Source organism: Zootoca vivipara, chromosome 10 (assembly GCF_963506605.1).
Source record: "Zootoca vivipara chromosome 10, rZooViv1.1, whole genome shotgun sequence".
In the NCBI taxonomy this organism is placed as follows: domain Eukaryota; kingdom Metazoa; phylum Chordata; class Lepidosauria; order Squamata; family Lacertidae; genus Zootoca; species Zootoca vivipara.
In genome coordinates this window covers 69,516,783-69,543,295 of record NC_083285.1, presented here as the reverse complement: position 1 = coordinate 69,543,295, position 26,513 = coordinate 69,516,783, and the positions used below count along the sequence as shown (strand labels likewise).

The window sequence follows — 26,513 nt, the reverse complement described above, 5'->3', positions numbered from 1 at the left end:
TGTCAGAGGGCAAGCGGGCAAATTTAGCAGGGGATCAAAAACTCCCCCCCCCTCACTGTATATATGCTTGCTTGGAACATTTATTATATAAATATAATTAAACCTTAAAATTCTTACAATTGCATATGGTTGCATGAACTTTTAAGATCTCCCCATTTCCCACAATACATTTTTTCACACACTTTTTATCTACCATCTTCCCCAAAATAATAATAGTATTTACACTACCCCCCCCCCCACCAGCTGCAAGGCTTTCCTTCGCTTCACCCTGGAAAGTATTAGGATTCAATCCACCATCCCGATGGATTTCTGTCTGGGGCATGTGCTGCCTTTGGTCGCCTCCTGCCCTCTAAGGGATTATGGAGTCAGGGGGAGCCCTGGATTCCCCTCTTCCAGAGGAGGCATTAGCCGTGGGAACCAATTAAATCCGTCAAACCGTTGAATTTTGAAGATTATTTGAAGTTTCTACAGTTTTCTATATTGGATAGTCGGAGGAAAAAGTCCGATTCATGGTATCCGTTTATTGGTACAATTTTAAGGCTGCTTTTCTTCCTTTTCTTTTTTTAAAAAATGTATTTTTATTAAAGATTTCTTGAGTTACAAAAGTATGTGCGATGTCTCTCTCTCGTATTTTTTCCATGTAGTGTATCACCTTTTTAAAGGCTAATTTTCTGGGGCTCTTTGCTGTTGTGCATTTATGGTCCCTGTGTCAACGGTCATTGCCCTGGCCTTAGGTAGAGGCTGCGGTGGGGACTTGGGATTTTTGGGGAGCCGTTTAACTGCCCCCCCATTCCTGGTGTTAACAGCACCAATACCTCAAACATAGAATCATAGAATCATAGAGTTGGAAGAGACCCCAAGGGCCATCCAGTCCAACCCCCTGCCAAGCAGGAAACACCATCAAAGCATTCTTGACATATGCCTGTCAAGCCTCTGCTAAAAGTTCCAGTCTTTGGCCTTCATTCAGCCCAGTGTTGCCTCCAAGCAGCCGGTCTTGATTCAGATTCATTTCATGGACAATTAGTGGCCCAAAGTCACCCACTGAGCTTCATGGCTGAGTGGGGATTTGAAACATAGGCTCTCCCAGACCCTAGTCCAATTGTTTCTCCATTATTTTCTAACATTATATTTCCTGCACTTTCTGCTGCCTGGATCCGGGATCAGCCCCTCCGTTGCTCTCTAGATCCACAGAAGGAAGAGGGGAGGGGGGGAACCTTCCTCTCTCCCCCCCCCCACATTCAACTCTTCCTCTCTCCTCCCGGGTCCGGCACATCCTTCCCTCACACAGCACCCCCAACCCAAATCCCCATATGTTGCACTTCTTCTCCTTCTCCCCGCAATACTGCTTCTGTTAAGGGAATGGGGGGTGTGGAGAGCCCCCCCTCCCAAACTGCCTGCTTCTCCCGGAAGTGGAGCTTCTACACCGGATTGCTGCTCTGCGCCGTAGCTCTAGGGGCGCGCGCTTTCGGAAAGGGGAGGAGGGACCGCAGGGGAAATCCCCCCCCCCGTGGGAAAGAGAATCGGGAGCGAGGACAAAGAGGTAAAGGGGCCGCGGGGGAGGGGGGGAGAAAAGGACCCAGAGACCCCCCCCCCGCCAGCTCCCCAGAGCGCCTTTCGTGGGTCCCATCGGCAGGGCCTGGATCCCTCCACGCGTGCTGCGAAGGGGGCTTTCCTTCGTCCCTTAGGAGCCTTGGCAGCGGCTGAATGGGGCGCCCACCCAGAGGTTCCCCACGAGGACCCCCCTTGCCCCGTTTCCCCCACGCAGGGATCCCTGAGGTCTCCGCATGGAGAAAGGCGGGCCGTGAAAGGGTTAAGGGGCGCGGGGGACGCCTGGATAGAGACCCCCCTCGTCCCTTCTCTACTCGTCTTGGGGGGGGCTCCGGATGGAGAAACAAGGGGTGCGGAGGGGAGACACAGAGACAGAGAGGGGAGGTCGAGGAAGTGGGGGGGGAGCATCCCTGGGGCAGGGAAGGGCAGCATTGGTGGGGGGGGAGAGAAGAGCGAGATCGGAAGACCAGATTTTAGGGAGACGTCCCCATCGTGGAGAGGGGGGGGGAGCTCCGGAACGACCGTCTTGGTTTCTCCCTCCCACCCAGGAATCTGCCACCCCGTCAAGATAACCAGAGATGGATGGGATCCCTAGAAAGGGGGGGTCCAGGCCCCCCACCCCTTCCTTCCTTCCTGCATGCTCCATCCTCTTCCCACCCCAGAAGCCCCTTCCCTGCCCAGACTCATAGGTTCCGCCAAGTCCAACTGTTATGTATTAAGTTAACTGCAGTACTCCTTCTGGCCAACGTCGCTGCAGTTCTCACTCAGGTCCACAACATGCAAATAAAGGAAGTTTGTTACTGTTGCAAGTTACTGTTCAGTCTGGACTCAGAGCTGGTTGTTTTGAGAGCTGTGTCTTCATAATAATAATAATAATAATAATAATAATAGTAAATTATTTATACCCCGCCCATCTGGGCGGCTTCGAACAGAAATATTAAAATACACTAATTTCTTAAAGATTAAAAGCTTCCCTAAACAGGGCTGCCTTCAGATATGCTCTAAAAGTCTGGTAGTTGTTTTTCTTTTTGACATCTGGCGGGAGGGCGTTCCACAGGGCATTCCACAGGGCGGGTGCCACCACCAAGAAAGCCCTCTGCCTGTTTCCCTGCAACTTGGCTTCTCGCAGCGAGGGAACCGCCAGAAGGCCCATGGTGCTGGACCTCAGTGTCCGGGCAGAGCGATGGAGGTGGAGACGCTCCTTCAGGTATACTGGACCAAGGCCATTTAGGGCTTTAAAGGTCAGCACCAACACTCAGAAACGTAATGAGAGCCAATGCAGGTCTTTCAAGACCGGTGTTATGTGGTCCCGGCGGCCGCTCCCAGTCACCAGTCTAGCTGCTGCATTCTGGATTAGTGCAGTTTCCGGGTCACCTTCAAAGGTAGCCCCAGATAGAGCGCATTGCAGTAGTCCAAGCGAGAGATAACTAGAGCATGCACCACTCTGGCTAGACAGTCCACGGGCAGGTAGGGTCTCAGCCTGTGTACCAGATGGAGCTGAAGAACAGCTGCCCTGGATACAGAATTGGCCTGCGCCTCCATGGACAGCTGTGAGTCCAAAATGACTCCAAGGCTGCTGTAAGAGAGAGGGCTTGCAGAGAGCAGCCCACTCTGCTTACTTCCATCAGATGGGAGAGCAGCAGCAAGTCTGGGAGTTCAAATCAGGAACAGGAAGGGTTAAGACGGGTCCAGGGCTCTGCAGAGTCCTGGTGGCTCAGCTCCAGGTTGGTAGCAGGGAAGCAGGGGAGGAGCTAGCTTCAGCAGGGGCTGGAAAGGAGGGAGGAGAGAGAACGGCACCTCAGGAGCCTGGTTTGGGACCACGGAGGACCCATAGAGCAAGGAGGAGGGGCGTTTGGATGCCCAGTCTTAAAAGGGGGGTCAGAGCCCACAAGACGCCATTGTGGGCTTCTGCCCCATGCAGAGCAGACATGATTTGAGACATCTCACCACTGTATATAGCATGCACAATAAAACTATGAAAATCCAGAGGATGTGTGGAGTGCTTACTCGGGAGTAGCCAACACCCCATCTGTGACAGCAAGCCCACAATCTTTTGATGGCTACCCCGAGGGAAGAGGGCTGCAAATGTAGCAGCCGGCATGAAGTTGGCAGCATCTAAAGCAGAAGAGAGAGATGCCAAGGGAGGATTGGCATGCGTGAGGGGGGTAGCAGAGAGCAAGCTGCAGCCAGCACCCTGCAACTATGGAACGGCTCAAACACCAGGTAGGCACCCGGGCACAGGGGAAGCCAGGCTTAGTGAACCGAGCAGCTCTGAACACAGCCAAGCCGGAGGAGCGGAGGCTGGACAAGCAGAGAGGACACTCGGGACGGGCCAGCACTTTGTAGGGCGACCCTCAGCACAAGCTGGCTCTAAGGCTGAGAGGCATGGTGGCGTGGAAGTGCAGGAGGCTGAGAGGCGAGTCCGGGCAGAGGGGACAGACGGAGGGGAAAGGCAGCGGCCACAAGTTCCCATACAGTCCCGGGGAGGCAGCTGCAGTCCAGCACAGACCCCTCCAGCCAGATGTGATGCAGAGGGACAAAGCCCGCGCGCGGGTACTTTCAAACGCTGACGCGGGAAAACAGAGGGAAGAGAAAGGCGGGAGATGCCTTTACAATGCACCCAGCCACTTGGTGGAACACTGCCCCCAGAGGAAGGAATGGCGAGAGCAGGCAGGCACAGACACAAGCCTGGATGCCAGATCAGGAGGGGAGGGGCCAGGCAGAGCACCAACAACTGAGCCCTCCTGTAACACCCCACAGCACGACAAAGAGATGGAAGTAAGTCTGCAGCTGCCAAGAGGCCAGACCCAGGAGACAGTCGGGCTTCTCTGCAGGGGCAGCAGCAATGATTTCCTATCGGTGGACTTTGCTAGGCAGAATCAGATTCCCCTTTTCCCAAGGAAGCTTCCCATGAGCGTCTCGGCCATAGACGGCAGGGAATTGCAGGAGGGTGAGGTCACGCAACAGACCCCCTCTCGGAAGATGACAGTGAACAAGCACGCAGAAGTGCTAGCTTTGGACTTAATGGACAATGACCCTGTGGGCAGCCAGCGCCGGGGAGATCTCACCGTTGGAGATGCAGACGGCAAGGAGCACTGCAGGAAAGAAGGAGAATCCTCAGGATCGCACCACATCAGCTCCCCAGGCGGATGGAACGACGCAGAGGCGGGGATGCAGGAAGAGAAACTGAGCCAACTCACCAAAGAGGACACTTTTACCCAGAACATACGGAGGGACTTGAGGGAGGGAGAGGGGGCAGGGGAAGGGCTTGCAGAGAAAGAGGGGTTACTCTTTAGCAATGATGCCCGGTATATGCCCCAGGACTCCCTCAGAGGGAAGATTCTCAGGCAATATTATGACAACCCCACGGAGGGGCATGCAGTACATGTCTTCACGAGGCTCACACCCAGTAAGGCCAGTCTTGGGCGAAACCCCAGAGCCTTCCCAGAGCAGGGGGAGGGGGAGATTGGGGGACCACCTATTGAGGCATGGGGTGAGAGGAGGGAGACAGTACACCAACAACTGGATGGAGACGTGGCAAGGGGCAATGAGGCTTACAAGGAGGGGGCAGACCATCACAGGGGACTGGAGAAGGTCTTCCACGGAGGGGACAGGGTCTGGCTGTGGTCAGAAGGCCTTCCCATGGGAGGAAGGGGGAAGAAGCTGGCACCCAGAAGGCTGGGGCCCTTCAAGGTTCTGACACAGATCAACCCTGTCACCTTCAGGGGGGAAGTACCTACAGCGAGAAAGGTCCATCCCGTGGGTCACAGGTCTTTGCTCTCACACTTCAGGGAAAGCCCAAGGTTCAGAGGACGTGACACACATCCAACACAAGACGCTGACAGGAGGGAGGGGGAGGAAATCACACAAAAGACACTAGACAGAAGGGTGGAGGGAGAAGGCAGCCAAGAGGTTCCAGAAAGAAAGGAAGAGGAGGAGGTCTACAGTGCCACAGCGAGCCCGGGCTCCCCAAGGGGGGAGGGGGGGTTAAAATGTCTGATGGCCAGGCAGGACACTCCTGCTTCCCAAAACGCGGAGGCACCTATGCACACCATGCAAGGGGAGGGCCGCACACTGGAACTGCACGCTCCTTTCTCCCACAGATCCGAACCACCACATGTCAGTAGCACAGGGGACACAGAGGGGGAGGGCGATCCCAGGTGGGGAGCTTGGGAGACGCAGACCCAAGGAGCCCTCCGGGAATCGGAAGCAATTTTCCAGAGGGAGGAGGAGGATGACAACGGAAGGAACTACACGGACCAGCCACCCAGCACCGACTGGGAACAGGATTTTACACACACTACAGAGGAGGAAGACCTGTCAGGCTTCCAGCCCTCTTTACAGACATCAGACCAGGCAAACCAGGCCTCAGAAAGGGGGGGGAGCCTGGAGGGGGGGTGGATGTAAGAGAGAGGGCTTGCAGAGAGCAGCCCACTCTGCTTACTTCCATCAGATGGGAGAGCAGCAGCAAGTCTGGGAGTTCAAATCAGGAACAGGAAGGGTTAAGACGGGTCCAGGGCTCTGCAGAGTCCTGGTGGCTCAGCTCCAGGTTGGTAGCAGGGAAGCAGGGGAGGAGCTAGCTTCAGCAGGGGCTGGAAAGGAGGGAGGAGAGAGAACGGCACCTCAGGAGCCTGGTTTGGGACCACGGAGGACCCATAGAGCAAGGAGGAGGGGCGTTTGGATGCCCAGTCTTAAAAGGGGGGTCAGAGCCCACAAGACGCCATTGTGGGCTTCTGCCCCATGCAGAGCAGACATGATTTGAGACATCTCACCACTGTATATAGCATGCACAATAAAACTATGAAAATCCAGAGGATGTGTGGAGTGCTTACTCGGGAGTAGCCAACACCCCATCTGTGACAGCTGCACACCTGGTCCTTCAGGGGCACAGTTACCCCATTCAGGACCAGAGAGTCTCCACACCTGCCCGCCTCCTGTCTCCCACAAACAGTACTTCTGTCTTGTCAGGATTTGTCCTCAACCTGTTAGCCACCACCCATCCTCCAACCACCTGCAGACAGTCAAACAGGGCATTCACCGCCTTCACTGGTTCCAATTTAAAAAGAGAGGTAGAGCTGGGTATCATCCACATACTGGTGAACGCCCAGCTCAAATGCCCTGATGATCTCTCCCAGTGGCTTCATATAGATGTTAAAAAGCCTGAGGGGGGAGGAAGATAATGGTGGCAGGAGCTTTCCTGGTCCTGCACCCCCAAAAGCTCCAGGCATAATACTTTCATTAGCTTTGAAGGGGGCACTTGATACTTCTTCAAAGGACAAATATTCTGCATACTTTTTCATTGACGTATGATGAAAATAGCACTTCTGTTTTCCTCATTCAACATCGGACAGACTTTGATACACAGGTCTGAGCTCATCTCTCCATCCGAAACTGCTGTGTTAGCAGCAATGGAAGCCTGGGCAGTGTGGTTGGGGGTCCTGGGCTGCCTAGACCCCCTTCTCAGCCTGGCTGATATGGTCCCAAGGAAAGCAGAACAGAACGTTTGGCACCAGTTTGGCTGCAGGAGTTGCTGGAAGGAGGTGTGCAGGACACCATCCAACGGTCTTAGAGAGGTTCTCCTCCAGAGCCTTTTCTTCTCCTGAGGATAAACCACGAGGCAGCAAAGGTTTAGGATCCGAGTTTTCCTTCTGGGTGGGCACCCTTCCCCGGGTGACGAGCCCCATCTTCCCTTCACTTTCCTCTGCAACATGGGCAGAATCTGCCTTCTTGACAGTGGGATTCACTATTGTTGTCATCCTCTCCATCCACCAGGGCCTGCCTTCACCTGCAGCAGAATTCCCCAACCCACCAAGGATTTGAGACCCATCAGCTATCCTCACCTGGTTTAGCCGGCCGGTTGAAGCCGTTGCTTGGATCCTGGTCCCTGTTGCATGCTGACACAGGTGAGCACTCAGTGCAGGGTGGGGACCCCCCAAAACATGTCGGCCACCAAAGGTACTACTGCTCCCCTAGCACCCCAAGACATCCTATAATTGTGATATTTAAGATGGATCAGGCATAAATTCATGTCCCCAGAAATAACACATCTTCTGGCCATTAATGAATCAATATTACATGTTCAAGGTTGAAGTTTCCCTTAAGTACAGTTATCCATTTGCCTTTAATATCAAGCTTTTTCAGTGCCAGATTAGGATAGTCCTGCGTCAGAAGATGGGCACGAGGTCCGGCAGCACATCATTATAAAGAACAATGGGGGTGGGTGTTTCCATCTGGGATCCCCATGTTCCAGCTGCTTTCCTTCGGCTTCTCCTGCTCTTTCCATGCAATGTGAGGCATGTAGACGGAGGTCCATCTCCAAGAACAGGAGCTTCCCTAAGCACCCATTCAGCTGACACCAAGCGCCAAGCCTTGTCACTAGTTCTCTGACTGACCCAGACCACAGTCCCTGGAAAAGATGTAGACCTGGATCTCACAGAATGGTCCATATGGACCTCCTGAGACCAATGGGTCTGTGCAGGGGTTTATTGAAGATCTAGATCTGTTTCTTTCTGGTTGGTGACCTTGCAGTGACCTTCTGGTGAGTCAGGGGAGCCAGGTGATTAGCTGTGGGTGGAGCTAGTCAGTGCTTGGAGTGCAGCAACTGAAGAGGGAGCAGAAGGGCTTCTGCCTCTTGGATTTAGGTGACTGTCCAGGCTTGTGTGTCCAGGCGCGCAGTTTGACCCATCTTTTAGTTTTAGCTCAGCAAGTCTCACACATTTATTAGGGGGGGGGGAGCCTAGGCTTCTTCTTCTTCTTCACCACCGACTTCAAGCTTTTCAAGATGGAGGGGGAGGGAACAACTGTAGTCACTTGCAATTCCTGCGCAATGTTTGTTTTCTTGCCAAAGGATGTAGGCAGCTACACTTTCCGCAATTGCAAGTTGGTTGCCCTACTGGAAGGCAAGGTTGCCCTACTGGAAAACAAGGTCCAGCAACTTTGGGTCCGTGTTTCTACACTCCAGATGTATGGAGGAACGTGACTCATAGAAGTAGAAGGCCCAGGGATCGCTCTGAGTGTTTAGAGCTACACAATCGATTTGAAGTCCTCTCCCTTAACATGGAAGACGAGGAACAGACTCCGTTTGAAGATCTCTCCCTCATCACAGTTGATCAGGAATATGAAGATGAGCAGCAAAGTCAGTCCTCCGGGAATATGCAGGTAACCTTGGAAGAGACAGCACATGGAAGAATCCCGAACAAGCCTATGAAGAGGCGTGTAGTGCATAGCTGCCAAGTTTTCGCTTTTCTCGCGAGGAAGCCTATTCAGCATAAGGGAAAATCCCTGTAAAAAAGGGATAACTTGGCAGCTATGGTGTAGTGGTGATAGGGGATTCCCTACTGGGGTACAGAAGCAGTGATCTGTGGGCCTGACATGATGTCTCGAGAGGTGTGCTGTCTCCCCGGGGCCAAGATCAAAGATGTAACAGAACAGAACGGCTGCAAGGAATCACAAAACCCACTGACAAATACCCCTTCCTTTTGGTGCATGTGGGAACCAATGACACTGCAAGCCATAGCCTCCAGAAGATCAAAAGTGATTATGAGGCTCTGGGCAGGAAGTTGAAGCAATTAAATGCACAAATTGTCATCTCATCTGTCCTCCCAGTTGAATGACATGGCCCAGGGAGAGAGGGAAAAATAGGGGAAGTGAACAACTGGCTTCGCAAATGGTGCAACCAGGAACGGTTTGGATTCTTAGATCACGGTCTGCAGTTTCTTGAAGACGGACTTCTGGCAAGTGATGGGCTGCACCTCACAAGGGTTGGAAGGAATGTTTTTGCCATGAAACTCAAAAACCTCATCAGGAGGGCTTTAAACTGACTTATGTGGGGGAGGGAGACAGTGGTCCTGAAGGTAGGAGTCTATCAAATGCTGAAGATGATCATCCAAATGTCAAGGACCAAATGGAGCAAACAGCATGCAGACCTAGTGGCGGGAGGAAAATATCCTTAAATAAGAGACATGGGGGAATGATCAATGGTCTTCAATGTCTGTATACTAATGCACAGAGCATGGGAAATAAACAAGATGAACTTGAGCTCTTGGTACAGCAAACTAAATACGACATAATAGGCATCACTAAAACCTGGTGGGATGAGTCTCATGATTGGAATGTAGAAATAGAGGGATAGAATCTATTTCAGAGAAATAGACCAAACAGGAAAGGAGGAGGCGTAGCGTTATATGTCAGGGATGTGTATACCTGTGAAGAGATCCAGGATTTAAAACTTCAACGCCAAGTTGAGCGTATCTGGGTCAAAATTAAGGGAGAGAAAAATAACAGTGATCTCATTGTGGGAGTTTACCGGTACTATAGCTCCCCAAGCCAAACTGAGGACACAGATGATGCCTTCCTGGAACAGATGATCAGGCATTCAAAAGGAAGTGAGATAGTAGTAATGGGGGATTTCAACTATCCTGATATTTGTTGGATGTCAAACTCAGCCAAGAGCATAAGGTCGAACAGATTCCTCACTGGCCTTGCAGACAATTTCATTGTCCAGAAAGTGGGAGAAGCAACAAGAGGATCAGCCATTTTAGATCTGGTCCTAACCAATAGTGATGACCTGGTTAGTGGGGTAGAAGTGGCAGGATCATTAGGTGGGAGTGATCATGCTCTTCTGGAGTTTATTGTTCAGCGGAAAGGAGCAACCAAGCATACTAAATCTCAAATCCTAGACTTTAAGAAAGCCGACTTCAGAAAACTTAGAGAAACGCTGGGTGAAATCCCATGGACAGAAATGCTAAAAGGGAAGGGAGTTCATGACGGTTGGGAGTGTGTTAAAAGGGAGATATTAAAAGCACAACTTCAGGCAATACCAATGAGACGGAAACATGGAAGGTGCCTAAAGAAGCCAGGGTGGCTATCTAAATAACTTTTAACTGAGTTAAGATTTAAAAGGGAGATGTACCAAAAATGGAAAAAGGGGGAAATCACCAGAGAGGAATTCAAACAAATAGCCAGCACGTGTAGAGACAAAGTCAGAAAAGCTAAAGCACAGAATGAACTTAGACTTGCTAGCGGTCACTCTGACCTGCACATCACCACTGGACGTTTTACGGTCGATTGGTGACGTGCCAACTACAAAATAAACACCTCCACCAAAACACCACAGACCAGGATACAGATAAAATAAAACGAAGTTGCTTTATTGTGTGTTCATATGCTTAATGGTTGCAGTACAAATCTTAGGTTGTTCTAAATTTCAGATGGTTCCTATACCGGCCTATTACCTCTAATTATAAATTACCGGCCTATTACCGCTAAAGTCAACTAAGTAAATATTTATTAATAATCTCACAACTTTGTATCCCGTCTGACTAAATCACCACCTATTCTCCTTCCTCAATATATTAAACCAGCTCTCTCTGCATATAACCAACCACTCCTAGCTCAACACCAACTCCCACACCCTCAACCTCAACTCAACTCCAACCTCAACTGACTAACTACCACTCGGGAGGGGTTTTTATCCCTGGGCTGAGCCCGCCCCCGAGGGTTCTATCTGCTCTAAGCTTAACCCCTCACATGCTGGGTTTGTCTAGGTGGCGAATCGCCACATACCTCCCCCCATATTAAATTTGTAACAGGGCGTTGCTAGTTTTAAGTAACCCCCTGTTACAAATGGCATATTAAAAGGTCACACAACTAACTAATTTCCTAACATAAACATTTAAATCATGTTACTCTTACCTTTTAATTTCTTTTACAAATATAACATAACAGTTTCAGCAACAGTAAAAATACATACCCTTTTGAAACCTTTATTTACATGTAATAGCATATTTTACCCAGACATGCAATAGTTCATTACTGGCATGGTGACTCTTTTATGGCTCAGTCCGTGTGATCAGGTCTTCTTGATAATGCATCAGAACTGATCTTGGGACTCTCACAGGGGAGAACCCATTTAGATGTATGGAATGTGTGACGTGTTCCTCTCAGGGTCCACTCTTTTCTTCACAGCAATGAACTCAGCAGGAAATCGTTCTTAAAAGCATGATGTGTATGTGAAGTTCTTGTGTTTATATATAAAACTGAACAGTAATGAAATATTGAAGGCAATTCTCACAATAGTGAGTATAATTTTAGATGTAAGATACCTTTTGATAGAAAGGGGAAATCTGGATTGCCGGTGGTGAGTGAGGATTAGGGCTGGGCGATATATTGATATCTCATCCATACCGGTTTCTAGACCACATCGTGAAAACCTTTGTAAAACAATTGATATGGCAATAAACCACGAATCACAGTGTGTGTTTCTAGGATGTACTTAGATGCCCAGTTGCTGACTTCCCTCCCAGACGACAGGAAGCGAAACACACACCTCCATTGCCCTGTGTCGTTCCAGCCTCTTTCCTCCCTTGCTCCCTTCTGCCAGTGTGTGTGTCTGACTTAGTTATCCTGTGTGGTGTATTCTTTTGCTGCTGAAACTGGATTTGCTCTGAGGAGCTAAATTTTGTGCCTCACTGGGGACCCATTGAGAACTGTATGCTTTGAAAGCTCAGAAAACTATTACCGTACTAAAGACGTCCTACTGTCCCTGTGTGTGTTTTTGACCTCAGTGTGGGAATTGCTCTACACGTGGCCCCTATCCCACTGCTACTTGGCTCATGCCCTGGAGTTGCTCTACTCAGGCATGCAAGACAGGTGTGTGTGTGTCATACTGGTTTTTGCACCAAACTCTGTCACCCCACCACCACCACATGATCTCCAACCACTGCTTCTTCACCAGAACATTATCGCCACTCCCTGCACGTTCCAAAAAAACCTTAAAATTCTGTAATTTAATGGGAGATTCCCCACCCCCAAGACTAATTGCAAGAGGGAGAAGGAGGGGCTGCAGGTACCAGGGAAGTCTCCTGGGGGGTCCATCTTCATTCATGAACCCCATGGGGCAGCCCCAGAGCTACTGCTTATTCTGGGGGTTGGGGAAGATGGAATTTTTCCATAGTCCCAGAAGTTATTATTTATTTATTTTAATTTTTTTAAAAAAAAATTCTTTTATTTGTTGAATTAAACCATTACATATTCTTTGATACATATACCATCTTAAACACTTAAACCATTAAATATTAATTTACAATTATATGTGTACGTGCTCTTTTCTTACATTATTTAAATTAAACAAAAATATACTAGATTGTTAAATCCATTAGTCTAAATTCAAATAAACTAAATCATATAAACACAGACTTCCCCGATGCAAATTACGTCTACAACATTGAATGCACTTAATACTTCTTACCCTACTCTTACTAAAATTACCAGTACTTTCTTATAACATATTGTGCCATATTTCCCTATTTCATAATATATGGTTTGCACAAGAGTCATTCTAGTGCTGCCATAGAGATTATGTTGCTATTGTCTTTTTTTAGGTATTTCTTGAACATATCCCATTTTTGTACAAATGATTGTTTTGTATTTCCCCTTGTTGTTGTTTAGTCGTTTAGTCGTGTCCGACTCTTCGTGACCCCATGGACCATAGCACGCCAGGCACTCCTGTCTTGCACTGCCTCCCGTAGTTTGGTCAAACTCATGTTCGTAGCTTCGAGAACATTTCCCCTTAGTTGGGCCAGTTCTGCATAATCTAATAACTTGTTCTGCCACTCCCTTACTGTTGGTATTTTTTCACCTTTCCAATTTGATGCAATTAATAACCAGGCAGCGGCTGTTGCATATAAAAATATTTCTCTTATATTTTGGGGGGATGTCACTACTTAAGATTCCAAGAAGAAAAGACTCTGGTTTCTTGCAAAAGTTAATTTGAAGATCTTTTTCATCTCATCGTAGATGAGTTTCCAAAACTCTTTAATTTTTCGGCAAGTCCACCACATATTGTACATATCTCCTTTTGTTTCTCCGCACCGCCAACATTTATCTGAGATATTTTTATACATCTTGGAGAGTGTTGATGGTGTAAGGTACCATCTGAATTGCATTTTCATCATGTTTTATTTCATTGTATAACATGCCGTAAAGTTCATATTGGTTTTCCAGAGGGCTTCCCATTCAGTCATCATGATGGCACGTCCGATATCTTGTGCCCATTTAATCATTACAACTTTCACCTCCTCCTCCTTGACTTCCCAGTCAAGGAGGAGGCGGTACATTCTGGAAACAACTTTGGTATTGTTTTTTTAGCAGTTCTTTTTCTAACTTTGAGGATTCATCATGAAATCCATTGTTTTTGGTCTTGTTTAAATGTCTCAAAGAGCTGGTGGTATTCTAGCCATCCTGATAGTTGGTCTTTTATTTCTTCGTATCTCTTTAATTTTATTTGATTGTTTTCTTTTATTAATAATGAATTATAAGTCAGCCAGTTTCCTTTCATATTTTTCTTTTTGACTGTCTTTGCCTCTAAGGGAGAAATCCAATGTGGAGTTTTTGGTTCCAACAGGGCTCTATATTTTGCCCATACTTTAAACAATGAATTTATTCTTATGTGATTTGTAAAACTTTTGTGTACTTTAGACTTTTCATAATTTAGATAGGCATGCCAACCAAAACGTAAATATTGCCCCACAATATCTAGTACATCTGTGTTTTTAAGTTGAAACCAATCTTTTATCCAAGAGAAGCATGCTGCTTCATAATATAATTTTAGATCAGGAAGGCCAAATCCGCCCCTTTCCTTGATATCAATAAGTAAGTTATGTTTTATCCTCTAAAACCCCTAACAAAGGCATGCAAGTCCTCATATAGAAATTTTGAAATTGCCCACCCTGGAGCCCAAGACTGCCCCCAGAACCATCTTAAATACGTCACAGAAGGGGTGTAGCCCAAGACCACCCCCAATACATCATACCTACATCAGAGGAGGGGCGGACTACAACAGAAATCTGGGTGTGCTATTTTTCTCCTGTCTGCCAGGTTACCTGGGCATCCGGGCCAATTTTTTCCCCTTATGATAACTACTCAATTCCTGAATCCGGGTCACAGGCTCACCCTATTCATATCTTAAATGTTCCCTTTAAGACTGGATTTGTGAGCAAAGAGACAGTGGGGAGGTTTCCCACTTTGACCTTGCAGAGAAATATTTGAGGTCCATTTGGGAGGGACAAAATGGTTCCAGGACTTTTTCCGTGGGCTTCAGACATGTGGTGTTTGTGTGTATACACAGCGAGGGGAAAAAATATTTGATCCCACTGCTAAATTTGCCCATTTGCCCTCTCACAAAGAAATGACCAGTCCATAATTTTAATGGTAGGTTCATTGTAGCTGTGAGAGACAGAACAACAGGAAAAACCCCAGAAACCCAGAAGACAAAAGTCACTGATTGATGTGCATTATAATGTGTGAAATAAGTATTTGATCCCTTTGCAAAAGTTGACTTAGTACTTGGTGGCAAAACCCTTGGTGGCAATTACAGAGGCCAGACATTTCTTGTAGGTGGCCACCAGGTTTACACAGATCTCAGGAGGTATTTTGCCCCACTCCTCTTTGCAGATCCTCTCCAAGTCAGTAAGATTTCGAGGCTGATGTGTAGCTACTCGAACCTTCAGCTCCCTCCCCAGATTTCCGATGAGATTAAGGTCTGGAGACTGGCTAGGCCACTCCAGGCCCTTAATGTGCTTCTTCTTGAACCACTCCTTGGCCATGTGTTTTGGGTCATTGTCATGCTGGAATACCCATCCTCGACTTGGCTGAGGGAAGGAGGTGCTCACCCAAGATTTGTCAGAGGGCAAATGGGCTTTCCTTCGCTTCACCCTGGAAAGTATTAGGATTCAATCCACCATCCCGATTTCTGTCTGGGGCATGTGCTGCCTTTGGTTGCCTCCTGCTCAAGGGATTATGGAGTCAGGGGGAGCCCTGGATTCCCCTCTTCCAGAGGAGGCATTAGCCGTGGGAACCAATTAAATCCGTCAAACCGTTGAATTTTGAAGATTATTTGAAGTTTCTACAGTTTTCTATATTGGATAGTCGGAGGAAAAAGTCCGATTCATGGTATCCGTTTATTGGTACAATTTCAAGGCTGCTTTTCTTTCTTTTCTTTTTTAAAAAATGTATTTTTATTAAAGATTTCTTGAGTTACAAAAGTATGTGCGATGTCTCTCTCTCGTATTTTTCCCATGTAGTGTATCACCTTTTTAAAGGCTAATTTTCTGGGGCTCTTTGCTGTTGTGCATTTATGGTCCCTGTGTCAACGGTCATTGCCCCGGCCTTAGGTAGAGGCTGCGGTGGGGACTTGGGATTTTGGGGGAGCCGTTTAACTGCCCCCCATACCTGGTGTTAACAGCACCAATACCTCAAACATAGAATCATAGAATTATAGAGTTGGAAGAGACCCCAAGGGCCATCCAGTCCAACCCCCTGCCAAGCAGGAAACACCATCAAAGCATTCTTGACATATGCCTGTCAAGCCTCTGCTAAAAGTTCCAGTCTTTGGCCTTCATTCAGCCCAGTGTTGCCTCCAAGCAGCCGGTCTTGATTCAGATTCATTTCATGGACAATTACTGGCCCAAAGTCACCCCACTGAGCTTCATGGCTGAGTGGGGATTTGAAACATAGGCTCTCCCAGACCCTGGTCCAATTGTTTCTCCATTATTTTCTAACATTATATTTCCTGTTACAGGTAGGTAGCCGTGTTGGTCTGAGTCGAAGCAAAATAAAAAAATTCCTTCAGTAGCACCTTAAAGACCAACTAAGTTTATATTTTGGTATGAGCTTTCGTGTGCATGCACACTTCTTCAGATACGGTATCTGAAGAAGTGTGCATGCACACGAAAGCTCATACCAAAATATAAACTTAGTTGGTCTTTAAGGTGCTACTGAAGGAATTTTTTTATTATATTTCCTGCACTTTCTGCTGCCTGGATCCGGGATCAGCCCCTCCGTTGCTCTCTAGATCCACAGAAGGAAGAGGGGAGGGGGGGGGACCTTCCTCTCTCCCCCCCCCCACATTCAACTCTTCCTCTCTCCTCCCGGGTCCGGCACATCCTTCCCTCACACAGCACCCACAACCCAAATCCCCATATGTTGCACTTCTTCTCCTTCTCCCCGCAATACTGCTTCTGTTAAGGGAATTGGGGGGGGGGGGGGGTGGAGAGCCCCCCCTCCCAAACTGCCTGCTTCTCCCGGAAGTGGAGCTTCTACACCGGATTGCTGCTCTGCGACGTAGCTCTAGGGGCGCGCGCTTTCGGAAAGGGGAGGAGGGGCGGCAGGGGAAATACCCCCCCCCCGTGGGAAAGAGAATCCGAAACGAGGACAAAGAGGTAAAAGGGCGGGGGGGGGGAAGAGAAAAGGACCCAGAGACCCCCGCCAGCTCCCCAAAGAGCCTTTCGTGGGTCCCATCGGCATGGTGTCGATCCCTGCACGCGTGCTGCGAAGGGGGCTTTCCTTGGTCCCTTAGGCGCCTTGGCAGCGGCTGAATGGGGCGCCCACCCAGGGGGTCCCCACGAGGACCCCCCCTTGCCCAGTTTCCCCCACGCAGGGATCCCTGGGGCCCTGTGGGCTCCGCATGGAGAAAGGCGGGCCATGAAAGGGTTAACGGGCGCGGGGAACGCCTGGATGGAGACCCCCTCCTCGTCCCTTCTCTACTCGTCTTGGGGGGGGGGGCCCTCCGGATGGAGAGACAGGGGGCGCGGAGGGGAGACACAGGGAAAGAGAGGGGAGGGCGAGGAAGTGTGGGGGAGCATCCCTGGGGCAGGGAAGGGCAGCATTGGGGGGGGGGGAGAGAAGAGAGAGATCGGAAGACCAGATTTTAGGGAGACGTCCCCATCGTAGAGACCGTGGGGAGGGGGAAGCTCCGGAACGACCGTCCGTCTTGGTTTCTCCCTCCCACCCAGGAATCTGCCACCCCGTCAAGGTAACCAGAGAGGGACACCTGGAAAGGGGGGGGGTCCAGTCCCCCCCACCCCTTCCTTCCTTCCTTCCTTCCTTCCTTCCTTCCTTCCTTCCTTCCTTCCTTCCTTCCTTCCTTCCTTCCTTCCTTCCTTCCTTCCTTCCTTCCTTCCTTCCTTCATGCTCCATCCTCTTCCCACCCCAGAAGCCCCTTCCCTGCCCAGACTCATAGGTTCTTCCAAGTCCAACTGTTATGTATTAAGTTAACTGCAGTTCTTACCCTGCCCACTTTTGCTGCAGTTCTCACTCAGGTCCACAACATGCAAATGAAGGATTGAGAGTGCTGTTCACGGATTGCGTAGCTAGGGGAAGTTTGTTACTGTTGCAAGTTACTGAGTACTTGCAACAGTTCAGTCTGGACTCAGAGCTACCGGTAGAATAAAGAGCTGGTTGTTTTGAGAGCTGTGTCTTCATCCTTCTTACCCACCATTCAACACCAACCATTGGTCCCCCTGGAGAGGAGAGGGGAGAGGCCTTCTCGGAAGCGGCTCTTTGTTTCCGCAATCCCACCCTGGAAACAGCCAGAAACCTTTTCCTCTCTCTCAGGCTTCCCTCTTGAAAGTGTCTTTTCCAATGCCTGGTTCATTGAGGATGAGGATAATGTACACCTGTCATGAGACGCTCAGGACTGATATAGAAGTTGCACCTCAAAAGCATTTCTGTTCACCGAGGGCCTTCTGGCGGTTCCCTCCTTGCGAGAAGCCAAGTTGCAGGGAACCAGGCAGAGGACCTTCTCGGTGGTGGCGCCTGCCCTGTGGAACGCCCTCCCAACAGATGTCAAAGAGGAAAACAACTACCAGACTTTTAGAATACATCTGAAGGCAGCCCTGTTCAGGGAGGCTTTTAATGTTTAATAGATTACTGTGTTTTATTTTTCTGTAGGAACCCGCCCAGAGTGGCTGGGGGAACCCAGCCAGATGGGCAGGGTATAAAAAAAATTTATTATTATTATTATTATTATTATTATTATTATTATTATTATTAATTCTTTGTAGGCAATGTCAGAGTGACTGTCAAGCTGGGATACAATCCATCAGCAACTGCATGAATCTTCCCAGTCAAAGGACCCATTTTCATGATAGACAGTGCCTGTGGCTGGAGGCTCTACACACAGGGTGTGCCTATGCGGGCCAAAGACTGCCAGTTTTAGCACAGGTGAGGTGTGTGACCTCCCCAAATTTACAGACTGTATGTGAATTAGAATTTGTGGGTGGGATTATAGTTTATGGCAACCCTGTGATTTTCTCCACCCATAACATTTTGAGATCTCATATTGCAGTACAAATCCAAAATAACTACAAAAAATCACAATATAACAACAACAACAACTGTACTACCCCACCCACTCTGGGCTGCTTACAGTACATATAAAAGACTGTAAAACAACAAACATTAAAAACTGCCCAATACAGGGCTGCCTTCAGCTTTCTTCTAAATGTCAGATAGTGGTTCATTTCCTTGACCTCTGAAGGAACAGCGTTCCACAGGGCAAGTGCCACCACCGAGAAGGCCCTCTGCCTGGTTCCCTGTAACCTCATTTCTCGCTGGGAGGGAACCAGCAGAAGACCCTCTGAGTAGGACCTCAGTGTACAGGCTGAGTGTTGGGGGTGGAGATGCTCCTTCAGGTCTATAGAGCTGAGTCTGCGCTTTAGGTTGCAGATCTTTCTCCTCCATAATGATCTCCAGATCAAGTGCCACATATAATTAGCAGAGTAGGAGAAAACAGCAGCAAAAAAATTCAATCAGCAGAGAAATTTATTACTGAAGGTAAATAAGCATAACAGGAGCCCCCCAAAAAGCAAAAAATTAACTTACAATAAACTTCTTGTTGTTTAGTCGTTTAGTCGTGTCCGACTCTTCGTGACCCATGGACCATAGCACGCCAGGCACTCCTGTCTTCCACTGCCTCCCGCAGTTTGGTCAAACTCATGTTCGTAGCTTCGAGAACACTGTCCAACCATCTCGTCCTCTGTCGTCCCCTTCTCCTAGTGCCCTCCATCTTTCCCAACATCAGGGTTTTTTCCAGGGAGTCTTGTCTTCTCATGACGTTTGGCACCAGCTTGGCTGCAGGAGTTGCTGGAAGGAGGTGTGCAGGACACCATCCAACGGCCTTAGAGAGGTTGTCCTCCAGAGCCTTTTCTTCTCCTGAGGATAACCCATGAGGCAACGAAGGTTTAGAATCAGGGTTTTCCTTCTGGGTGGGCACCCTTTCTCCGTTGACAAGCCCCATCTTCCCTTCACTTTCCTCTGCAACATGGACAGAATCTGCCTTCCTGACTGAGGGATTCACTATTGTTCTCATCCTCTCCATCCACCAGGGCCTGCCTTCACCTGCAGCAGAATTCCCCAACCCACCAAGGATTGGAGACCCATCAGCTATCCTCACCTGGTTTAGCCGGCCGGTTGAAGCCGTTGCTTGGATCACGGCCGCTGTTGCATGCTGACACAGGTGAGCGCTCAGTGCAGGGTGGGGACCCCCCAAAACATGTCGGCCACCTAAGGTACAACTGCTCCCCTAACACCCAAACATCCTATAATTATGATATTTAAGATGGATCAGGAATAAATTCATATCCCCAGAAATAACAAAACTTCAGGTTGTTAATGAGACAATACTGCGTATTTAAGGTTGAAGTTTCCACTAAGTACAGTTATTCATTATTATTAAGTACAGTTATTCATTATTATAAAGCAGTGGTTCCCAACAAGTGGTCCGCGGACCCCCAGGGGTCCGCAAGCTATGCCAGAGGGGTCCGCAAGATCACCTCCCCAAGATGCGCGTACTGAGCGGCGCGCGCAGCCGGAGCACCACGCACTGCTGCCGCGGCGTGGCGCCCCTAGCAATCCGCTCTGCCGACTCGGGAGTCTCCTTGGGTCTCCTCAGAGGAGGAGGCGCCACGCCGAAAGCCCCAGAGCTCGCTTGCCTCCTTCCCGCCCCCTCCCTGCCTGTGGCCAGCAGCTCCAGACGCTGTTCTGTGGAGTTTTTGGCGTGGCTCCGCCTCCTCCGAGGAGACCCAATGAGACTCCCGAGTCGGCGGAGGGCGGCGGACTCGCTGCTGGGCGCCCCTGCTCCCTCAATTCAGGACCCGGTGGGAGGCTTTGAAGCGGGCGCGAGGTCGCCTCTTCACCTCGGCAGCTGCGCCTTCCCCTCCCCCACCCAGCCCACCCCCACCCCCAGAGAGAGAGGGGGCCACTGTTTTTTGGGGTGGTGGTCTTACCCCCTCTGTCAGTGAGGGAGCAGTGCGGGCGCCTTACAAATCAGCCCCCTTTGCACAGAGGGGTGACTGGGTGGGAGAAGCCCATGGAATGCAGGCGCTCTAGCCCCGAAGAGGCTGTCACCTTGCTTGCAAAAGCAACAGCCTCTCCCGGGCTGAGCCCCCTGCCTGCCTTCTGTTGGCTCTCCTTAAAGCAAGCGAAGTAATTGCTTTAGAGGAGCCCACAGAACGCAGGCGCTCTAGCCCCGAAGAGGCTGTAGCTCTGCTTGCAAAAGCAACAGCCTCTCCCGGGCTGAGCCGCCTGCCTTCCCTGCCTGCCTTCCGTTGGAACGCAGGCACGGAAGGCAGGAGGAGCACTTTTGGGATGCCCCATTCCCCCCTGCTGCCAGTTACCAAGCCTGCTCCGCTTGCTTTGCTGCGAGCTGGGAGGGGTGGTGGTGGACGGGAGCTCCTGTCAGTCCGTCCCTTCTCCCAGCTCGCTGTACCAGCAAGAAAAGCAAGAGGCGCTTGGGCGCTGTGCGTGGCTCTCCCTCCCTCTCTCCCTCTCTCCCTCTTTTTCTTTCTCTGACTCCTTCCTCCCTCCCTCCCTCCCTCCCTCTCTCTTTCACCCCTTCTTTCCTTAGCATTTGCTAATTTCCACCCGCTGCTTCTTGTCTGCTTCTTCTCTGGGGAACCTTTCCTAAAAATGGTCAACAACTTTGGGGGTCCCCCGCCTAAAAAAGGTTGTCAATTCTTGGGAATTTTTTGGGGGGGGGGCGCCGGAGGGATCTTCGCACCACGGCGCTGGATATGTTTCACTCAGCCAAAATTGTTTAATAAAAAGGTGCTAATGGAGCCAAAAGTTATTTTCTGCTGACTAGTAGGCAGGTAGAGATTTGCAGTCAGATTTCAGAGTGAAAGTTTCAAGTTTGGAACCTAATATTTCAGAAATAATGAACTCAAAGGACAGATTTAACTCATCTCATTAAGAACTGAAAATTAAAACTAACTGTATACTGATGGAGTACTCTGTTGTAACTGTAAAAAAACGTATAAAAAAGACTCTTAATTTGGCTCTCACTTTTTAATTTTAGGATTAGGAATTGATGGGGGTCCTTGTCACAATAGCGGCTCGATGAGGGGTCCTCGAGAAAATTTTGTTGGGAACCCCTGTTATAAAGAACAATGGAGGTGGGTGTTTCTGTCTGGGATCCCCATGTTCCAGCTTCTTTCCTTCTGCTTCTCCTGCTCTCTCCATGTAATGCGAGGCATGTAGACGGAGGTCCATCTCCAAGAAGAGGAGCTTACCTGAGCACCCATTCAGCTGACCCCAAGCGCCAAGCCTTGTCACTAGTTCTCTGACTGACCCAGAACACAGTCCCTGGAAAAGACGTAGACCTGGGTCTCACAGAATGGTCCACATGGACCTCCTGAGGCCAATGGGACTGTGCAGGGGATTCATGAAGATCTAGAGGTGGAAATGGGGGTGGAAGGAGGATTATGATGCAGAGGATGGGAAATGTCCAAAGGAATGATGAAGCGGAGAAAGAGAGGGCCTGTTGATGGACAGAGAGTATCTGCCTTTCCTGTGAGGAAACAATTGATGTGAAAAGGCTGTATTCCCAGATCATGCTGCTTTATTAACGATGATTGAGGACTATGAAAGGTTGCCGATGCATTACAGTACTATCTTTTGATGACATTGCATCTTCATTTCCTAAAATCTGGGAACATGGGTGGAGAATGTAGGAGACATGGCAATAAGAGAGGTTGCTAATGGTGCTTGATGTGTTCTTTTTTTCTTTGTTCTCTTCCTTGAAACCCAAACAGGACTTCTTCTCAGCCCATTCTGAGGAAAGTGATGGAGAAGACAAGTCAGAATTTCGGGGGAGGGAGCAACTTTCATTTCACTAGAAAAAAACATTATAATGTGTGAAATGTGGAATATGCTTCACTGAATGAGCACACATAGCTCACATCTCAAAGAGCGAAGAAACCATTTAAAGGTATGGAGAGTGGAAAGAGTTTTACTGATAGTGGAACACTTAGAGCACATCAAGGTACTCACATGGGCAAGAAAAGATTCCAATGCAAGGAGTCTGGAAAGAGGGGAAACCTCAATATACATCAGCGGACTCACACAGGTGAAAAACTATATAAATGTATGGAGTGTGGAAAGAGCTTTAGTAATAGTGGAAGCCTTAGACAACATCAACGGACTCACACAGGAGAGAAACCATATGAATGTATGGAGTGTGGAAAGCATTTTAGTGATAATGGAAACCTTAGAAGACACCAACGGATTCACACAGGAGAGAAACCATATGAATGTATGGAGTGCGGAAAGAGTTTTAGTGATAATGGAAACCTTAGAAGACACCAACGGGTTCACACAGGGGAGAAACCTTTTAAATGCATGGAGTGTGGAAAGAGCTTCAGTTGGAGTGGACACCTCAATAGTCATCTACAGACTCACACGGGCGAAAAACCATTCAAATGCATGGAGTGCGAAAAAAGCTTCAGTCACAGTGGAGACCTTAAATTACACCAGCGAACTCACACGGGAGAAAAACCATATGAATGCTTGGAGTGTGGAAAAAGCTTCCGTTTCAATGCAAGCCTTAAAAGACATCAACGGACTCACACAGGAGAGAAACCATATAAATGTATGGAGTGTGGAAAGAGCTTCAGTTTAAATGCAAACCTTAGAAGCCATCAACAGACTCACACGGGTGAAAAACCATATAAATGTATGGAGTGTGGAAAGAACTTCAGTTTAAATGCAAACCTTAGAAGGCACCAACGGACTCACACAGGAGAGAAACCATATAAATGTATGGAGTGTGGAAAGAGCTTCTGTCAGAGTGGACAACTCAATATACACCTACAGATTCACACAGGGGAGAAACCATTTAAATGCATGGAGTGTGGAAAGAGCTTCAGTTTCAATGCATCCCTTAGAAGGCACCAACGGACTCACACAGGAGAGAAACCATATAAATGTATGGAGTGTGGAAAGAGCTTCAGTTTAAATGCAAACCTTAGAAGCCATCAACAGACTCACATGGGTGAAAAACCATATAAATGTATGGAGTGTGGAAAGAACTTCAGTAAGAGGGTACAACTCAATATACACCTTCAGATTCACACAGGGGAGAAACCATTTAAATGCATGGAGTGTGGAAAGAGCTTCAGTTTAAATGCAAGACTTAAAACACACCAACGGAATCACACAGGAGAGAAACCATATAAATGTATGGAGTGTGGAAAGAGTTTCAGTCACAGTGGACAATTCAACATACATCTAGAGACTCACACAGGGGAGAAGCCATTTAAATGCATGGAGTGTGGAAAGAGCTTCAGTTTAAATGCAAACCTTAGAAGCCATCAACGGACTCACACGGGTGAAAAACCATATAAATGTATGGAGTGCGAAAAGAGCTTCAGTTTCAATGAGTCCCTTAGAAGACACCAACGGACTCACACAGGAGAGAAACCATATAAATGTATGGAGTGTGGAAAGAGTTTTAGTGATAATGGAAACCTTAGACAACATCAACGGACTCACACAGGAGAGAAACCATATAAGTGTATGGAGTGTGGAAAGAGTTTCAGGCACAGTGGAAATCTTGGAAAACATCAGCGGACACAGGGAAGAAACCATATAAATGTATGGCATGTGGAAGGAACTTCAGTCAGAGGGGAGCCCTTGATTTAAGTCAAGAAACTTACAGAAGAGACAAACCATATAAATGTCAGGAAAGTAGATAGAGGGTCAGTCCTAGTGGAAGTCCTATATCAACAGACTCATGAGCAGGAAGAACTTTAATAGTTTAACCATACAAACCCATCAACAACTGAAGAATAGAAGCAGTTTAAATGGAAAGATTTGCAGAAAGTGCTTTTGTTATAATGGAGTGTTTAAGAAACATCTTGGGACTCTCACAGGGGAGAACCCATTTAGATGTATGGAATGTGGGACGTGTTCCTCTCAGAATCCACTCCTTTCTTCACAGCAATAAACTCAGCAGGAAATCAGTCTTCAAAGCATGATGTGTATGTGAAGTTCTTGTGTTTATATGTAAAGCTGAACAGTAATGAAATATTTAAGGCAATGTCTCACAATAGGGAGTATAATTTTAGATACCTTTTGATAGAGAGGGGGAATCTGAATTGCTGGTGGGGAGTGAGGATTAGGGCTGGCCCCATAGCTGCCAAGTTTTCTCTTTTCTCGCGAGGAAGCCTATTCAGTATAAGGGAAAATCCCTGTAAAAAAGGGATAACTTGGCAGCTATGGCTGGCCCATATATTAATATCTCGTCCAATACCAGTTTCTAGGCCACATCGTGATAACCTTTGAAAAACAATTGATATGGCAATAAACCACGAATCACAGCGTGTGTTTCTGGGATGTGCCTGGAAGCAGCCGGCAGAAAACTTTGCTTCGTGAAGCCCCTGAAGATGCCCAGTTGCTGACTTCCCTCCCAGGTGACAGGAAGAGAAACACACACCTCCATTGCCCTGTGTTGTTCCAGCCTCTTTCCTCCCTTGCTCCCTTCTGCCGGTTTGTGTGCCTGACCTAGATATACTGTGGGTGTATTTTTTTACTGCCAAAACTGGATTTTGTGCCTCACTGGGGACCCACTGAGAACTGTATGCTTTGAACCCTCAGTAAACTATAACTGAAGAAGTCCTGCTTCCAGTGTGCATGTGTGTGTTGTTGTTGTTGTTGTTGTTGTTGTTGTTGTTGTTGTTGTTGTTGTTTTGACCTCTGCATGGGAATTGCTCTGCATGTGGCCCCTTCCCCGCTGATACTTAGTTTATGCCCTGGAGTTGCTGTACTCAAGCATGCAAGATGGGTGTGTGTTTGTGTGTGTGTGTGTGTGTGTGTGTGTGTGTGACTGGTTTTTCCACCAAACTCTGTCCCCCCTCCCCCTACCACATGATCTCAAAACACTGCTTCTTCACTAGAACTTATCCCTGCCTCCTACGCATTCTGAAGAAAACTTTAAATTCTGTAATTTAATGGGAGATTCCCCGCCCCTAAGCCTAATTGCAAGACGGAAAAGGAGAAGGAGGGGCTGCAGGTACCAGGGAAGTCTCCTGGGGGGGGCATCTTCACTCATGAACCCCATGGGGCACCCCAGAGCTGCTGCTTATTCTGGGGTTTGGGGATGATAGTATTGTCCCATTGTCCCAGAAGTTATTATTCTTCCAGCTAGAGGACCACAGTGCATATTGTTATTGTACTGATTTTATTGTTGTTGCTGCTACTGCTCTGCTGTCATGGACTGGCAGGGAGAAAGGGGGGGGGGAGGCACCAGCTGGGGAACAGACCAGGGAAGAAGGCTTGGATCTTGGGTATTGTATGCCCCCAAAGGCTATCCAAACTCCTAGCTCTAGGTCTAGCCAGTGTGGTGTAGTGGTTAAGAGCGGTAGACTAGACTCTTAATCTGGGGAATCAGGTTCGAGTCTCCACTCTTCCACATGCAGCTGCTGGGTGACCTTGTTCTAGTAACACTTCTCTGAAGTCTCTCAGCCCCACTCACCTCACAGAGTGTTTGTTGTGGGGGAGGAAGGGAAAGGAGAATGTTAGCTGCTTTGAGACTTCTTAGGGTAGTGATTAAGCGGGATATCAAATCCAAAATCCAAACTGTCGCTCTGGCCAATAAAAGGCTGATACTGGAGCCGTTGGGGGCCAGGCTGGTTCTTTCTTTTTCACCTCTCCTCTGGAAAAGTGCTCTTTCTTTTGGGCTTTGATTACTTCTGCCTCCTTCAGTGCCCACTGCACCATCAGCGAGGTACAATACTTTCCTTTGAACTTCTGTAGCCACGTAGGGCTCTCTCTCAGGACCGCTACCCAGGAGTATGCAAACTGCTCTGAACATCCAGGGTGTTTTGTCACACTTCGAAAGATCTGGTTGG

General features: G+C 48.5%; 1 protein-coding gene across 4 annotated transcripts; it reads left to right on the top strand.

The window, feature by feature from the left end:
- Positions 1-12: 12 nt before the first annotated feature.
- Positions 13-25,891, top strand: LOC132592709 (zinc finger protein 347-like). Of its 4 annotated transcripts, XM_060279283.1 has the most exons (5): positions 16,625-16,766; positions 18,390-18,549; positions 19,713-19,843; positions 21,683-21,779; positions 22,419-25,891. In XM_060279283.1, the coding sequence occupies exon 5, from the start codon at positions 22,597-22,599 to the stop codon at positions 24,304-24,306; it is 1,710 nt and encodes a 569-aa protein (XP_060135266.1). In that variant the 5' UTR covers positions 16,625-16,766; positions 18,390-18,549; positions 19,713-19,843; positions 21,683-21,779; positions 22,419-22,596; the 3' UTR covers positions 24,307-25,891. The 4 variants fall into 4 exon arrangements, with proteins under 4 accessions (XP_060135269.1, XP_060135266.1, XP_060135268.1 ...); XM_060279284.1 differs by lacking the exon at positions 18,390-18,549 and having other exon boundaries at positions 16,728-16,766; XM_060279286.1 differs by lacking the exons at positions 16,625-16,766; positions 18,390-18,549; positions 19,713-19,843; positions 21,683-21,779 and adding exons at positions 13-1,540; positions 7,321-7,451.
- The last annotated feature ends 622 nt before the right edge of the window (positions 25,892-26,513 follow it).